Source organism: Frieseomelitta varia, unplaced genomic scaffold, assembly GCF_011392965.1.
Source record: "Frieseomelitta varia isolate USP_RPSP 00005682 unplaced genomic scaffold, Fvar_1.2 scaffold_364, whole genome shotgun sequence".
NCBI lineage: Eukaryota > Metazoa > Arthropoda > Insecta > Hymenoptera > Apidae > Frieseomelitta > Frieseomelitta varia.
The window spans coordinates 285,270-302,877 of record NW_025110106.1 but is presented as its reverse complement, the minus strand read 5'-3'; the positions used below and the strand labels follow the sequence as shown (position 1 = coordinate 302,877).

At 38.0% G+C, this 17,608-nt stretch overlaps 1 protein-coding gene across 1 annotated transcript; it reads right to left on the bottom strand.

The window, feature by feature from the left end:
- Nucleotides 1-6,996: 6,996 nt before the first annotated feature.
- On the bottom strand, nucleotides 6,997-9,625 carry LOC122530921. Its single transcript, XM_043658337.1, has 3 exons — nucleotides 9,151-9,625; nucleotides 8,205-8,389; nucleotides 6,997-7,357 (listed from the first exon to the last, which is right to left on the bottom strand). Exons 1-3 carry the CDS (start codon nucleotides 9,266-9,268, stop codon nucleotides 7,277-7,279), a joined length of 384 nt encoding a protein of 127 aa, XP_043514272.1. The 5' UTR covers nucleotides 9,269-9,625; the 3' UTR covers nucleotides 6,997-7,276.
- Between the last annotated feature and the right edge of the window lie 7,983 nt (nucleotides 9,626-17,608).

Genomic DNA, 17,608 nt, shown 5'->3' with positions numbered 1-17,608 from the left:
AGTATCTAGTATATATAGTATATAGTATTTAGTATCTAGTATATATAGTATATAGTATTTAGTATCTAGTATATATAGTATATAGTATTTAGTATCTAGTATATATAGTATATAGTATCTAGTATTTATAGTATATAGTATATACAAGAATTTAATACTCTTTCGATTTATGATGAAAAGAATATATGGTCCATTTAGAAGAAGTAAAGGTGACCTTGAAAATTTTGAAAAACACAAAAAAATCGACACGCCATATTTTGCCTACTTTAAAACCATACAACTTTTGTATTAAACAATTTTTTGGACGCACAATTCAAAAGTCACTTCAAGCGTGCAAATTACGTGAATCACCCTGTACAAGAGGTTAGAAAAATATAGAAATTATCCGTCGCGATTTACAGAAGCTGAATGTCACATCGAAATTCATATGTACGTGAAAGTCGAAACGGAGGAGAGAACGGAAAACCTCGCAATTTCGAAAGAGCAGACCAGCCGGCCATTTGGAACATTGGACTCGGACAAAGGGAATCTCGAACAGTCGCTGATTCTCGAGGCCTCGAGAGTTTTCGAATTTTCGTCCGACGCAACGAGCGGGCACGTGTTTCTCCTTTTCCGCCCTCGAGTTTGAATCCGACGATTCACGAACATCCCAAGGCTTTTTCTCGTCTGGCAACGAGATCGCTAACTGGGAATCGACGAAACTTATTTTTCACCTATTTTTTTTTTTTTAATGAAACATCAAAATATAAGAAAAAATTAATTTTATTAAATATCCAATAAAATAAATATGTAATAACATGATACACAAATAATAAACATGATATATAAATAAATAAAAGAAATTACGGATTTATTTTAATAGGAAATGATTTTTGGCCCACTCTGTATAATAGAAAGGCAGTGTATATACAGTGTAACGTTGCAGCAAGTATAACACCCAGTATTGTAACATTTCTACATCTGCAAGTTCTGAAATGGAGGTCTTGTCTTGTCCGAACAAAATAGTTCTGTAAAACTGTGAAGTATAATTTACACTCTTACGACGTAACATCGTGGTCAAAGATTACATTACAGTGTCTCTAGTCTCCCGGATGAAAGAGAGTGCTACTGCCCCTTCCCAGCAGTCGCCTTTTTGTATTTATGTTTTTTCGGCAAAAGAAGAGAGTGGAAGGATCGTAGATGACCAATTACTTATTAGAATTTTCCCAATGAACGTATGTTTGGAGAACTGTCACTGACTCATTGTTAGCACTGAACCAATATTGTCAAGCTGATTAGTCATCCAGCATCGAGGTTTGTTCCTCGATTCTGATACTGTTTATCCTTCGAATTATTTACTTTCATTTATTTCATACGATCTCGCATCGAGCGATTAAAAATTACCTTGGCTAATTTCGTTGACACGAAGATTCAAAGCAGCAAACTTCCGAATGAAATTCCTCGGATGACACTTTCGATCGTAAAGAGCCGGCGAATAAATCCATATCGAAAGGCAACAATATCACGACGTGATCTACGAACGAATCAATCGAAGAGACGTTTGTGGGTCGTGCACCTTTGAGACTGCTGCCTATCAGCGAATAACGACTTGGCGCGACACGTTTTGCCGCGAGATATCCGAGCTCGGCATGACCGTTCCTTATAGATTTTACACGACTGTGCACTCAGCGAGGTACAATAGCCAGCCCAACGCGTGGCTCACAGCCGTGTTGCCGGGATACTAGAAAAAGAGGAAGAGAGAGAGAAAGATCTTATTCTTCTCGCGGCGTGGCATCGGTTCAGTCGCTGCTCTCACGGCGCCGCGCCGTTTTCCTCGACAACCGTATGATTAATGAACCTCGGTACCTCGGGAAAAATCCTCAGGCCGTTGCCATCTACGCCAGCTCTAGACAGAAAGGAGCAAACGAGGAGTTCTCAACCAATATCTCTGCACCGTCTTTCTTTCGTCGATTTTGCAAAAGGCATTCCATTCTCGCAACTTATTAATTTCGGTGATCGGTTTAACGTTCTCCGTGTTACGAGTATGTCTACATGGTGTCTTTTCCGAAGAGATTCGTCTCCCGTTTATAAATTACACTGGCCCACGAAAGTATTTAAAACACAATATATATATATATTATTTTTATATATTTCTATTATTATATATATTATATATATATAATTTCAAGTGGAAATGAATACAGAATGTCCAAGATAACAAATATTTTTAAATTTCTATTATACATAGAACATGTGGGGTATGTATGAGGATTGTGTGTATTAATTTCGTTAAAATCGAACGGTATGTGTCTGAGGCAGAATGATTTTTTTATAACTAATACAAAATCATGGGTCACAAAAGTGTATTCACAGTGGTTACATTAATATGTATTTTTGGGATTTTCAGCAAAAAGTCGAGCTACCTTTTACTTTTATCACTTCTCTAAAAATACTAACTTTGGATAACTTATTCTGTTATAATTAAATGCAACTACATATTATAATATAAATATAAATATAAAATTATAAAATAATACTTATGTCAGTGGATCGCCATACTCTACTTTTGCTTCAGTTCTTTTTTTGGATATAATTTTCATAACTTTCAATCTTCTGTCCTGACAAATACCCTGTGGGATTGAGGTTAGAATTTTGCAGTATATGCAGTAATGTATAGTAAGTTAAAAATATCTATTATCCTAATATATCTTAAGTTAAAAGTATCTATTATTTATTATCTAATATCTATTATTCTAATATATCTTAAGTTGAAAGTATCTATTATCTATTACCTCATATATATTCTAATATATCTTAAATTGAAAGTTTCTATTATCTATTATCTATTATTCTAATATATCTTAAGTTAAAAGTATCTATTATCTATTATTCTAATATATCTTAAGTTGAAAGTATCTATTATCTATTATTCTAATATATCTTAAGTTAAAAGTATCTATTATCTATTATCTAATATCTATTATTCTAATATATCTTAAGTTGAAAGTATCTATTATCTATTACCTAATATCTATTATTCTAATATATCTTAATTTGAAAGTATCTATTATCTATTATCTAATATCTATTATTCTAATATATCTTAAGTTAAAAGTATCTATTATCCTGGAGATTCTGTGTCTACTTTTCATCGTGTAAGTACGTAATCGTGTTTTAAATATACGTGAGCCAATATACATACATCACAATATACAACTTTGACAAACCCAGAAACGTCGCCTTCTCGTCTATACGACAATGTACCTATTTAGCATTATGATTCTACCAGTGGCAACAGTCGTTTCACGCAAATTTCAATCGTATTCAGATTGCGACCGCACAATAGAGCGCCGCTGTCACGTACTATGTCATCGGGCGTGCATACGTGCATCATCCACGAATAAGCCCCGAACGCGAGATCCCTAATTGTAACAAAATTTTCCCTCGGTAAACGATTCCCGAGGGCCAGCGGTTCTCATTCGTAACTGGACATTTACGAATTTTTGTATTCTTGTAATTTCTTCCGATTCTTTGCATTTTACGAGCTTCGTACGAACATAATGCACGAGTTGTCCGCGTTTATCTCGAGAAATTTCGAACGTTCGATACATTGGATGATTTCGTATTTCGCGGTTAAATGTCGTTAACCATTAAGGAAGTATTTGTATCTCGCTGCACGTGTGTTTCTAAGAGGTTATGTTTTCCTGTATTTTAGGCTTTCTAGTTGTTCGTTACGTTACAATCGGTAATTTTTATTTGCAGACGTTGTGAATACAGAGCAAAACAAGTAGTATTTTCGGTTAGTTTAATGCTTTTTTAAATGCAATTATTAGTAGCTTTTTCAAAACCAAGTAATAATAAAAGTATGTGCTGTATATAAAGATAGGAAGCGAACGTGTGTGTCAAAATTGGTTACGATATGTGAAGACTAGATTAAGACGTGGATCGAAAATAATCCACATTGTTCTTTGGAGGCTTGTGCGAAACTGGAGGTTTTGGGAGCATGGAATTTTGAAATTGCCCGAAAGGTGTGCAAAGTTATCGAACAAAACGGTGCGTATTATATATTGTTTAATAAAATTCTTTTTTTAATACGAAAATTCCGACCTAAAAATACGAAATTACAATCCAATACATATTGTAAAGATAAAATATAAATGATATTTATTAAAGGAGTTATAATGGTGATTAAACAACAAATAATTAGGCAAGACAAAGAACACAGATTAACAACTCAAATAAACTCTTTTTAACAACACAATCAACTCTTTTTCACGAATCCCTTTTCAAAACTCTCCACGCTAAGGTTGTGCTTCTCGTACCACATTCATACTTTTCCTCTTTCACGTTACAGGCCATCTGTTATAATTAAATGCAATTACATATTATAATATAAATATAAAATTATAAAATAATATATATATATATTATAACACAATATAAATATATTAAATGTAACAACTACGATACTACAATTTATCCATTGTAAAACAAACCGATTGGCGTTAACGTTGCACACTTGGCCAGCAAGCTGTTGATCGCGTGACGCACGGTCACGCGTTGCCATCGAACGGAAAATCAATTGGCCTGGTCCGCCGCGGTCGGTCGCGTCGATTCGCTTAACCAATAAGACCCAGATAAAACCCCGTCCGACCGAGATCGATCGGCGATCCGATCCAATCGTAAAAACGAGAGTCGCCTCCACAATTTCCTCCGCAATTGGTACATCGTTGCATCGATAGTTGCACGATTCGCAGTTTGCGCTCGACTTGACGGTAGCCCGTAGGGTCGATAACTCGTGTAATCACAATCTGTTGCATCGGGAGGCGCGTGAGCCCGGAGGGAAAGGTCGGAAGGGTGGTTAAAAAGGAGGAACGCGCGAGGTAAATGCAGAGAGAGAAAGAGAGAGGGGACGAGATGTGTAGATTTTCACGGGGCTGGGAAGCACGCGTGCGCGCGATTACGCGTATCCCTGACAAATAACCGAACACAGCCATTCTGGCGTCCCCTACGAGCGCTCGAAGAGCTCGTTGGGAACGCTGCTCGACGAAGATGGATGCGGAGAAACTGCGTGCGTACTGCGTCAGCGGACGAGCGAGGAAGAGAGAGAGAGAGAGAGGGAGGGAGAAGGGCAGCAGGCGAAAAGTATGTATGTACATACAGACGAACGAACGGTACGGAAGAGTCAAAGAGAAAGGAGGTGGGAACGAGAGCAGGGACGGAGGGTGGTTGGTTACCGGTAAGAAGGGTGTACTACCCCTTGCCAGAGCCCGGAGTCTTACCGCGTTAATTGCAAGTACTTCCCTCGGGGTACCGCAACGGGTATACACACTTCCACCCACCTTGCAGGTTCCACCCCATCCAGTAGGGTTTAAGGGTACGCAGGGATGACTCGCGCACCCCTTTTTCCCTTTTCATGCTCACCCGGGTCCTTTCATTCCTCGCCAGTGGTTAAAATATTAGGATTTCGTCGAGGTCTCGGTGCGCTTCTCGTGTGTTGGGGCTATCGTGTCGTGCTAACCCCCTCCAGCCTTCCCCCTCCCCACCCCTCTCCGTCACACTCACTCACTCACTCACTCACTCACTCACTCACTCACTCACTCACTCGCACTCACACACGCAAAAAAACGCACTCGCCAGCTCCCTTTTCTCTTTTTCCAGTGACTCGTCAACCGCTCGACGCGACGCTTGCTCCAGCCGATTCAACTCTCGAAAACTCTCCTTACTGCTTGACACCCTCGTTCGAGAAATTCAACGGGCCAAGATTCGAGTCAAAGGCGGGCTCTCGTTTCCGCCGAAGTCTTGCATTCGACGCGCGGGTCTCTCCGAGGTTTGCTCGCAGTTTCTTGAAACACAGTAGTTCTCGCGTAACTGATCACACTTTGGACTTCGTAACTGACCCAGCGCTTGTCCCCACCAATTCTTGGCATTGGGACTATCCCCACTCCATTTTACCGTGCGACCGCGTGAAACATAACACTCGAACACACAAAACAAACGATGTATAGGATGGTCACTGAAAGACTGAAACGTTTTTTAAATTTTTCATTACTTTATTTGGAAATATAGTTAATGGATTTTTTTTCAGTACTTTTTCCTGTAACCCACATAAAAAGAAAATAAAAAATATTGAAAATGAACAAGTTATGACTTTTTCAAACCCTTCAGTTTTTCAGTGGCCACCCTATATATATGACACCTGATATTCATGCCTGGTGAAACAGTTGACTCATCCCCACTGTCATTCTTTCGATGCCAATTCCTGGAATTGAAAACACTTCCTCGCTTAACTGACCAGTTTCGGTCCCGGTTGCTATTGGAGACTACTGTATTCGATTTTCTTCGGACGAAATCGCCGAGATTCGAAGCACGACGCTTCTGTCCCACAGACTCGACTCTTATTCGCGAATTTCAACTCGAAGCAAGCATATTATTTCTTGGTTGAAGCTCGACACGGAACAGCAACCCGATATAAGCAGAATGAAAGAAGACTCGCGAGCCTCGCGAGGGTTGCACGGCAGGGACGGATGCGAGATACCGGAATGTAGAACGTACTCGATTACTTTTATCTCGAGCGCTCGTGCTCCTCCGGTCTTGCCAGCTCGTTACGCTGGCACGCCTCCAATTATCGGGTCGTCGCAAAACGAGCGTAATTGCCGCTGTCGAACGGCGTAACGGCAACCAAAATATATTTTTCTCCCAATTCTTTCCTAGATTTCACGTGAACCACGCAGCGCGATCGCGCTGTTCAGATTTCAGTTTAGATTAGGTCGAATCCAGACCTGTGTGAAATTTATTTCGCATAACAGTTTTGTACAATTACCTAATCCTATCAATAATATTAATGATTAAAATAATAATTATTTAATTAAATACCAATACCAATACTTTATTATTATTATTATTTAATTAAATACCAATACCAATACTTTATTATTATTATTTAATTAAATACTTTATTATTATTAAATACCAATAATATTAATGATTAAAATAATAATTATTGGTATCCTAAAAATACCAATAATCCTACATTACGTTTCTTGCATTGATACGTCCCCCTTCTATACACTGCATATTTGTGCCTTTTTGCGATTAATTTACTACCACAGCTTAAATGAAGTAACTGTAAAATAATCGTTTAAATAATATATGACTGGAAAATGCAATTGAGTTAGAATTCACTTACGTCTACTTTCAAGTGAATATTTGCTGCAACTGTCATCGGTAACATTTGCCTATAGACGCCTTCAGTTTGATTCGAGCAACGTGAAGTGAGCGCCCATAGAAGTAGGCGCTACTCTCGTTTGGGGGGACGGAAGTAAGTTGATCGCCCCATAGGCGCCAACAGTAGCAGAGAAGTTAAATGAATTTGAAGCTACGCAAATAATATTTGGGAGAATAACACACATTGAAAGAAGAACTGATTATTTGAGAAAATAATGTTTATTTGATAATTGAGAATCTGCCTTTAAAGTAACGTTCGAAATAAATATCAATGAAACCGAAATATCAAGACGGTTAAGAAGACATTCTCCCCCGCGTATCACGAGATTTCTAGCGAGAGCTTACAGTCGTTGAGCTTTCGTCGTTTATCGTTGAATTACAAATTCGAGTAGGGACGAAACGAAAGTTTATCTAGTTCTTCACACGTTTCGAGTTAACGAGCCGAGAGAGGGAAAAGAGGGGGGAGGGGGGGCAGGATTAAACGCTTCCAACTCTTTTCTCTCGCTAATTCACCGGTTCTCTTTGAACGCCTCCGTGAAATTAGCCATTGCGAGATAAAATTTATTTAGAGAAGTTGGGAACGCGTAGCATCCCGCCGTGCTTTTATTTCGCGTGCTTTTGTCCCCGTAAAAAAGTTCTTTGTCACCCGTGCTCGTTTTAATTTCTTTGTTCAGAATTGTCAGGGATAATCAAAGATTTACGAGCCGATTTTACGTAATTTCAGACAATTATAATTTAAGAATAGGTCAAATTCGACAGAATTTCGATTATTTTACAAATCTTATTTTACAAAAGATTTACTTTCATCGAAATGGATAATTTAGCCAAAGTGGATATGTAACACGAAAAATATTGTAAATCGATCTTAAAGCTTTGGCAAACATGAAACGAATTTTTTTCTTTTTTTTTTTTTTTTTGTTCCCCGGCTCGCGATCGCTGGACAAGCAAACGAGAGGTTCTCGTACTGCTCTAAAGTGTAACAAGTTCCAAGTATTTACGCGCCGAGTAAACGGAGTCGAGTTTAATCGAACGAGCCAAGATAGTTGGAGTTTTAGGAAAAAGTTTTTATCTAGGAAGCTCACGGGCGAACCTGTTTCCTTCCGTCGAGTAATTCTTCGTGCCTCTAATTGTAAGTACGGGGGAATTTTTCTTCCGAATACTCGCCGATCTCGGGCATGCGCTTCTGAAAGAAAAAGAAGTTGAATGAAGACGCTGTTTCGCAGAAAAAAAAAAGAAGAAAAAGTAGAATCATGCCGATAATTTATTAGGTGAAATGGCTCATTATAATATAGGTTAGAATCTGATTATAATGTAGGATTATAACATAGATTATAATACAGATTAAGATCTCATAATAATATTGGTTATAATACCATAATATAGGTTAGGATCTTATCACAATATAGGTTAAAATACCAATTTCGAGCTTTTTCTTAATGATATATTGCACCTTATTACTATATCGTTCTTCTTGTTCGTTTTCATTTGGAAACTAGAGTTACTTTGGTGATGAAATAAAATTATTTTAATGATTTTGTAAAATTAAAGCCATGTGTAATTGTACAATGTGTAAAATTAAAGTAAATTACACGTGATGCGTATAATTGAATTGTCTTGAAAATTTCCTGCTTGTCCTTTGTGAACTATAATTCACTAACATTTTTCAATTTTCTGTTGTAATATATAAATTTGTATGTATCTACTTTCACAAATATATATATATATAAAATAAAATATATATTTATAATATATATATAAAATTTATTAAATAAAATATTATTTATAAAATATATATATACATAAAAAATATATTTATATATTTATAAAATAAAATATTTATAAAATATATATATAAAAAATATATTTATATATATATATTTATAATATATATATATATTATAAATATATATATAAAAAAAAATGGAGAATCACTCGCCGACTTACTCCGTACGATATAGCAACTCTCGGTAGCAACGCCACCAATTATGTGTATCACGTTGATGCTTGGAAGAACTATTGGGCTTGCACCGCGACCAACAGATTCTCGTGATTTACCGTCCATCCCCACAATCCATGTACGGGATACACGTTTAATAGAGATCGCATCTACGGCTGCGTAAATCAAACTACGGTACCGACATCGAACATGTGCACGCCACGCTCGAATGTCAACGTCGCGATTGCCTCGCCTCACCTCGCATTCCTCGTTATATGTATTTCATTTGACCATATGTAGCTACTACCGTCTACTATGTCACTTGTCTATCAGATACATACCTCTGCTGTTTTTCCATCACGTCTGGCCAACGTTGTAATTTCCCGAACGGCGACGGCGGCGAGTAAATCTTCCAACGACGACGTTTCCAGAAAATTAACCTTCTTTTAATCTCTGTTTTTCTTTCTTTTCGACAGAGGGCGCGGTTCGTTGTTTCTTCGCGAGGATCATATTGGCGACACACGAGGTTTGAAAAAACGCAGGAGAGGTTGGCAGAAAAGGTTGGGGAAAAAAAATGGAGGGACGAGCAAAAACTAACGAGAACGAGGCGTCAAAGAGTTTGAAGGAAACGAAGGCGTAGGAGGAGGCAAGGGGAGAAGAGGAAGACGAAGACTGGCAGGGGACAGTGGGAGGGGCTGTCGAGAGCTGCTGCTGTTCTGCCCTGTGTTAGCACTTTACGTCTCCCTTTTACGTATTACCGTCCCCCACTTAAACACTTTCGTACGAACTTCGTCTGACTCATAAAATACAGCCGTAACTACTTTTACGCGGCGATGCGCCGTGCACGTCGTTCAAGTGAAAAACGATTCAGATTTATTCGCTGATTTGATCTGTTTCTCGATGTCGACGGATTTGCTATCGTCGAATTCGTATCGCAATTTGATAATTTAATAATAGCATATTTAATAATGAATTATTATTTAATATAGTATATATAGTATAAATTAACATATATAATATAATTATATAATTAACCTCTTGCGCTGGAATGACATTGGTCACTCATTATGGTCCGTGAACTACGTTACTAGCGCAAGAGGATAATAATATATATAATATATCGTGTAATAATAACTACATTAATATATAATAATATATATAATATATCGTGTTATTTAATTAATATATAAAAAGATTCTTACGACGACCGTTTGCTCTGGTTGATTATCAACAACTGAGAATGTATAATATATCTCCTGCCATTTGGTTTTATTTTTCTTCTTTCTTCATTTTAAATCACTTTTAATGATACGCGCGCCGTCACAAATCTACGAGGAGTGGCGGGCGAACTCCGTGAAAATTGAAAACACGCAAAACACAGAGGTTAGGTTTGGAAACAGTAATCGATCGAGACCGATAATCGTTGAGAGAATCGATCGCGCGACGAATTCACGTTAAATTAACGCCGCGTAGTACCGAAGAGTTGGTGGGTTGCACTGTTGGATGCCGCAGACTGCATTCGGTTTCCGGTTTCCGGTGTCCGGTACGCGAGCGGCCGTGTCATCTGCGGCGCGGTGAATAGCCCATAGGCAGAGTGCCAACTTTGAACTTTGTTTACTCGTTTGCACCGCGCTTGGATGGAGACGAGTACTATGCGCATGTAATACGACCATTCTAAGTGGACCGGATTCCAACTTTTATCGAAGCATGAATCATCGATTTCGATGAAATTTAGCTTGAAATGTAGTTTTCGAAAAAATACCTGACACGTATTTCCCCCCCCCCCTTTTTTATCGACAATCGGCCATATTGGGGGATGTAAACTAACCTCAAAGCTGGGGCTCTGGAATCTACAGTTTTTTTGTCGACAATCGGCCATATTGGAGGGATGTAAACTAACCTCAAAGTTGGGGCTCTGGAATCTACAGTTTTTTTGTCGACAATCGGCCATATTGGGGGATGTAAACTAACCTTAAAGTTGAGGCTCTGGAATCTACAGTTTTTTTGTTGACCATCCGCCATATTGGGGGGATGTAAACTAACCTCAAAGTTGGGACTCTGGAATCTACAGCTTTTTTGTCGATAATCGGCCATATTGGAGGGATGTAAACTAACCTCAAAGTTGGGGCTCTGGAATATACAGCTTTTTTGTCAACAATCAGCCATATTGGGGGATGTAAACTAACCTCAAAGTTGGGACTCTGGAATCTACAGCTTTTTTGTCGAGAATCGGCCATATTGAGGGGATGTAAACTAACCTCAAAGTTGGGACTCTAGTATCTACAGGGTGATCACTGAAAGGTGACAAATACTATATTTGAATATAAATAATATAATGCAATTAATATTATATTATATTCTAATAATGTAATATATTATATATAAATATAATTAACATTATAACATTATATTATAACAATTATAAATATATTTTAAGCCAAATTTCATCGAAATCGGTGATCGACGCTTCGGTATCCTCCCATTGCAATAGTGCAACACGTTACCCGCCACACTCTGAAATAAATGAAAATATATCTGGAAAAATTTATTTCATTTCCTTAATCGTGCAGTCATAAAATACAAATACGCCATGTGTTTCACTATTTTCCCCACCGTGCGTTGATAAAGAGCACTTTGCAAACTGAGAAAGAGAATCTACGTGAAAAGTTTCAACGCCGATTGAAAAGTGACGATACGTACATGCTCGATGAGTGAATGCTCTCGATACCATCGCGAACTATCGCGTGGATGGGACGCTATCGCAACTTGGACGAGCAAACCCTTTCGGTACAATGCAAACGCGAACGAGGCAAGTCGGGATACGCGCGATTCCCGTAAAACTGAGAGAAGTGCATTAACCCCTCTCACGTTCAAACATCGTTAGCGATTTAGCAAGCCAGTTTAGCGATGTTAAATCGATCGCGACGCGTCTCGAGAGGTGGTGCGCGTTGCGACGCTTTGACCAAACGTCAGAGGAAAAAAAAATCGATCGATCCCGCGTCCCGTCATGTTGAATCAATCTCGCAGCAAATTGAAATGCTCTTCCTCTCTCCTCTCTTGCTCACTCTCACTTTCTCTCGTGGATCGTCGACATGCCCGGAGGGGAAGTTCGCGCGACTTTGCGCGACTTCTTGCAACAACAAGCAGAACAACTCGCGTCGTTGGATGATTTATCGGGCGCACCGGTGGCATCGAGAACTTTCCGGTATTTACGACGATCACGCGGCAGCCTCTGCAAAGGACAGGGCTGCGCCCACCAGAGGAGCCAATTAATCGTCCGCGGTTGAGCAGTCGAAACCCGAAGGGAAGTCTCCTATTAGTTAGCTGGCAAATGCAAACACAAACGATCCAAAGAGCCAGCTAGACAACGTTTGAAACATTGGCAAGCATTGCCGGGAGATGCAAAAAGCAATCGTGACTTCTCGAGATGAAGAGACCTTCGATTGAATTGCTCTCTGTCTTGTTTTTTTTTTTTTTTTTTTCTCTGTCAGTAATTGGTAGTAGAAGTTACAAAGGCAAAGGTCATTAATTTGCTTAATTAGGTCTTTTAACACTTTGCACTTGGCTGTTCCTTCTGCTCGAACTTGCTCTTTTCATAATTTGCTGATAATTATAACGAACACGTATACATTTGGTGTTGCACGATACGACGTAAGAAGAAGAAGAGAATTTCAAGAAAAGAAACTTTCGAAGACAGTGCTGAGTCAATTAGCTTTACAGTAATATTAATTATTATAATAATAATAATATTGTTTTTCCGGAGATTGAAACTATGTATCATGCTGTAACTCTTGTATGTTATACTTGCTCTAGTAAACCGGCAATGCACGTCGATGATTGCTTTAAATTTGAATGATATCACACGTTAGAAAGATGTAATTAAGAATAGATCGTCGGAAATAATTGAAAAATTATGGCGATAGATTCAACCCTGTAACTTCATATACAGGATGGCCACTGAAAGACTGAGAGGTTTGAAAAAGTCACAACTCGTTCATTTTTCACAGACAATACTGAAACAAAATCCATTAATTATATTTCTAAATAAAATAATAAGAAAATTAAGAAAACATGTGCTTGTAAAAGTCATTTTTGTTTTATATCATTCGGTCTTTTACCCTGTATTAGGCATGTAAATATCACCCGCACTTTTTAAAATCCGTGTTCATTTAACCACTTGCGCTGGCAACTGATTGCGGACCATAACGAGTGACCGAATCGTATACGATAATTCGTCGCTTTCTTTTTGAACCCGTCGGTATGATATCACTACCACTGGATAGAAATTATCGAGAAGTGATAAATTTATTAATTGTTTTGCCTGTGTTACACTTAAATATACTTAAAACTGAGGATATGTTGCAATTTTGAGACAAAAAAATTCTCGACATGCGTGGCAAGAGGTTAACCACTTGCCGCTGACAACTAATTGCGGACCATAACGAGTGACCGAACCGTATACAATAATTCGTCGCTTTCTTTTTGATCTCATCGATATGATATTACTACCACTGGATAAAAATTATTGGAAAGTGATAAATTTATTAATTGTTTTGCCTGGGTTACACTTAAATATACTTAAAACTGAGGAAATATTGCAATTTTGAGGCAAAAATGCTCGACGTGCGTGGCAAGAGGTTAACCACTTGCGCTGGCAACCGATTGCGGACCATAAAGAGTGACCAAACCAATAATTCGTCGTATACAATAATTCGTCGTATACAATAATTCGTCGCTTTCTTTTTGATCTCATCGATATGATAGAAATTATTAAGAAGTAATAAACTTATATATATTTGTTTCGCCTGGGTTACGTTTAGTTTTCTCAAAATACTGCAATTTTGGGACAAAAAGTTCTCGACGTGCGTGGCAAGAGGTTAAAGCTAAACGGCTAGCACGATGGAGATTCTTTCTTTACCAAAGTTGTTAAAAATCCGATCGTTTTATTTAAAAAAAAAAAAAAAAAAAAAAACTTGCCTCAAGCTTGACGTTTTCGAAACGAGACGCGAGAAGAGTTTTTCTTTTTTTCACGATCGAAGGGAACGTCGTTTCGACTCCGTATCGTCGATTCGACGACGTATTTAACGTCGCACGTGCGAAAATTCAGTTTGGAGTTTTGAAAATATCAAGGAAAAAAGAAAAGAAAAAAAAAAAAAAGAAAGAAAAAAGAAAAGAGAAGAAGGAGGAAAGAGAACGAGAGGGAACAGGTTGCCGGTCGGTCGGTCGGTCGTTCGGAACTAGCTTCGTAAGAAGCCATCCCCGAGGAGCTTTCCGGTGTCAGACGCTTCCTGTGTTCCTATCTGCCTTCTATATACCTATCGATCCTCGGCCTGCACCCTCCTCTTTGTGCCATCCGAGCTATCGTCCCTCTCTTTCCGCCGCCCTTTCGGCCTCCTCGTCCCACCGCGATCTATATCGCGTTCGTGCCCCTCTACGCGAGGTGGTGTGTCCTCGTAGTGCCGCGCGGTAGCTCGCGCCGTAACGCTCAGGGTAATTTACCTTGCATATTTATACGCACGTCTCATCGAGAAAAGTGCCTCCGTTAAATGCTTCTCTTCTTTTCTCTTCCGTTCTCTCTCCTCCTCTCTTCTGTCTCCCCCCCCCTCCTTTGCCTCCGTGTATCATTTCCCCCCTCGCCCCCCCAATTTCCCCGCGGGGTTAACCGCGATTTAATAGACTCTCCTCAACGTTCCGAGGATCGCGAGCGTCTCGCTTCTTTTTTTTTTTTTTTTTTTTTTGTTGTTCGTTCTCTTTTTTCTTTTCTCTCGACCGCCAGGCGAGTTTCGAGCGATCACTCGGCGCGTCGCGTCGCGTCGGCTCGAATTTCGCAGTTCCGTCTTCTCTCGTGTGTCTCGCGATATCATTTTTCAATCGAAGGCAGCGAGAGACTCCGGGCCCCCTCTCTGTCCAAAGAGAATTCAACGACCGTGGGCGAAATTGAAATCGAGGTTGCCCGCGGCGCGACGCCGTCTTTTTTCTTTTTTTTTTTTTTTTTCTTTTTTCATTTTATTCCGCGCGCCAGCGGAACAACCTCTCGGTATATTTTGCTTTCGTTTGTTTTCTCATCGGCAACTCTTTATGCCTCTCCTTTCCTTTTTGCCGTTTTTCACGCTCAAGATCCGAGCGAATTGCTCATTTTTACATATGGACGATATGAAGGATTCATGGCAACAGCGGGCTTTAACAGCGTTCGTGGCGAGGAATTATTTTCCAAGCCGGAAAATACCAATCGAAATCGAAAATAAAATCGAAATTCTTCAATTATAACTAACTTTTCTATCAGCTAACATAATTTACTGCACAGCTTTTAATTAAATGCGTATACTCCAATACTCCAATTATAACATTTTTAACAAACGACCAACGATCAAAAATTTTTTAATTCGATGTATAGTGAGAATACAAAAGTGAGAAAATTTATTATTACATAACTTTTAGCTGCAAAAATTTCAAGTATATTATAGGTATGTAATAAAAATATATTACATACAAATAATGTACTTAAAATGTACTTAAAATTTTTACATACAAATAATGTACTTAAAATGTACTTAAAATTTTTACATACAAATAATGTACTTAAAATGTACTTAAAATTTTTACATACAAATAATGTACTTAAAATGTACTTAAAATTTTTACATACAAATAATGTACTTAAAATGTACTTAAAATTTTTACATACAAATAATGTACTTAAAATGTACTTAAAATTTTTACATACAAATAATGTACTTAAAATGTATTTAAAATATATTACATACAAATAATGTACTTCAAATTGTATGTAATAAAAATATATTACATACAAATAATGTACTTCAAATTGTATGTAATAAAAATATATTACATACAAATAATGTACTTAAAATTTTTACATACAAATAGTGTACTTAAAATTTTTACATACAAATAATATACTTAAAATTTTTACAGCTAAAAGTTAGCTGTGAAAGATGCCCGGGAGCGGAAGAATTTCTTTAAATTTTGCTCCATTTCAAAAAGCTACTATTTTACTAACGATTTAAGTTCAAGATCATTACACATATGTACAAGGTATGTAACTCGTCTTTTTTTTCGCTGGAAAGTGCATTACACACGCGGTGTGTAATCCGACTGTAATCTCGAATGGGTTGAATCGTCATTCGGACGAACGTTACCATTAAAATTTCGCATTGGCGAATTAGGGTACACGAAGGCAAGTTGAACGCGCAAACAGACAAGGAGCGGAACGGCGACGCTCGCTTCGAAATTAATCATTAATTCGTTAAACGATTGATCGGCATCCGACCAAACCGCCAACCGTCCGACTTAACCTGTCTAATTCCACTTATTGAATTATTCATCCCCGTCAACGTAACTTTGCGGCTCACCTCGGCGAGGCAATAGCCGAAAAACGTGGAACATTTAATCTTGGAATTACATTATTTTTCGAAGTGTTTTTTTTTTCTTCTTCTTCAAAAACGATGGTATTTTCTCTTTTCTCTGTCTCGAATCTGTTTTTCCCGAAATCGACGAGAAGAGACGCAGAGGAGAAGAAGCGCGAGTTCTTGCGTCACCTCGCGACGCGGTGGAAATCCGTCTCAAGGCAAAGCAAACGCTTATGTAAACAGATTCCAACAACGCCGCCTCGATTCGCCGAGATTTCGCGTAAAATTGATATTTCGAGTAGCGAGAAGTTTCGCGTCGATCGGGAAAACAACGAACAAAGTGAAAAAAATAAGACTCGGGAAAATCGAGAACAAAGTGAAAAAAAATAAAGAATAAAATAAGATTCGAGAAAACAAAGAACAAAGTAAAAAAGATAAAGAGTAAAATAAGACTCGAGGAAATAAAGAACAAAGTGAAAATAATAAAGAATAAAATGAGACTCGAGAAAACAAAGAACAAAGTGAAAAAAATAAAGAATAAAATAAGACTTGAAGTGAAAAAAATAAAGAATAAAATAAGACTTGAGAAAGTGAAAAAAATAAAAAATAAAATAAGACTCGAGGAAACAAAGAACAAAATTAAAAAGATAAAGAATAAAATAAGACTCGAGGAAATAAAGAACAAAATTAAAAAGACTCGAGGAAATGAAGAACAAAATTAAAAAGATAAAGAATAAAATAAGACTTGAGAAAGTGAAAAAAATAAAAAATAAAATAAGACTCGAGGAAACAAAGAACAAAATTAAAATGATAAAGAATAAAATAAGACTCGAGGAAATAAAGAATGCACAAATATGCCTCGTACAATTATTATTTTTCGATCTAAATTCTCGAAATTCTCGTCCGCCTAATCTGCAGAAAATAGACTACAGCTACGAAACCTTGTTTCGAACGGAAACGAATGGTTTGCGAAATGGGAAATCGGAAAACTGAATGGCTCCTTAGCCCGGACACAAACCAGGAGCAGTTCCCCTGTTATCGACGAGAACGCGCCGAGCCATGCCCTACCGTGCACGCCAAACCGAGAGAACCAGAA

Bases quoted from the DNA above. Each gene is read 5' to 3' on its own strand.
- LOC122530921 (XM_043658337.1), bottom strand. From the start codon at position 9,268: ATGGACGGTAAATCACGAGAATCTGTTGGTCGCGGTGCAAGCCCAATA. The intron at 8,390-9,150 runs GTAAGTCGGCGA...TTTTTCTTTCAG, and splicing joins GAGTTGCTATATCGTACGGA to AAGCGCATGCCCGAGATCGG. The intron at 7,358-8,204 runs GTAAATACTTGG...TTATTTGCGTAG, and splicing joins CGACTCCGTTTACTCGGCGC to CTTCAAATTCATTTAACTTC.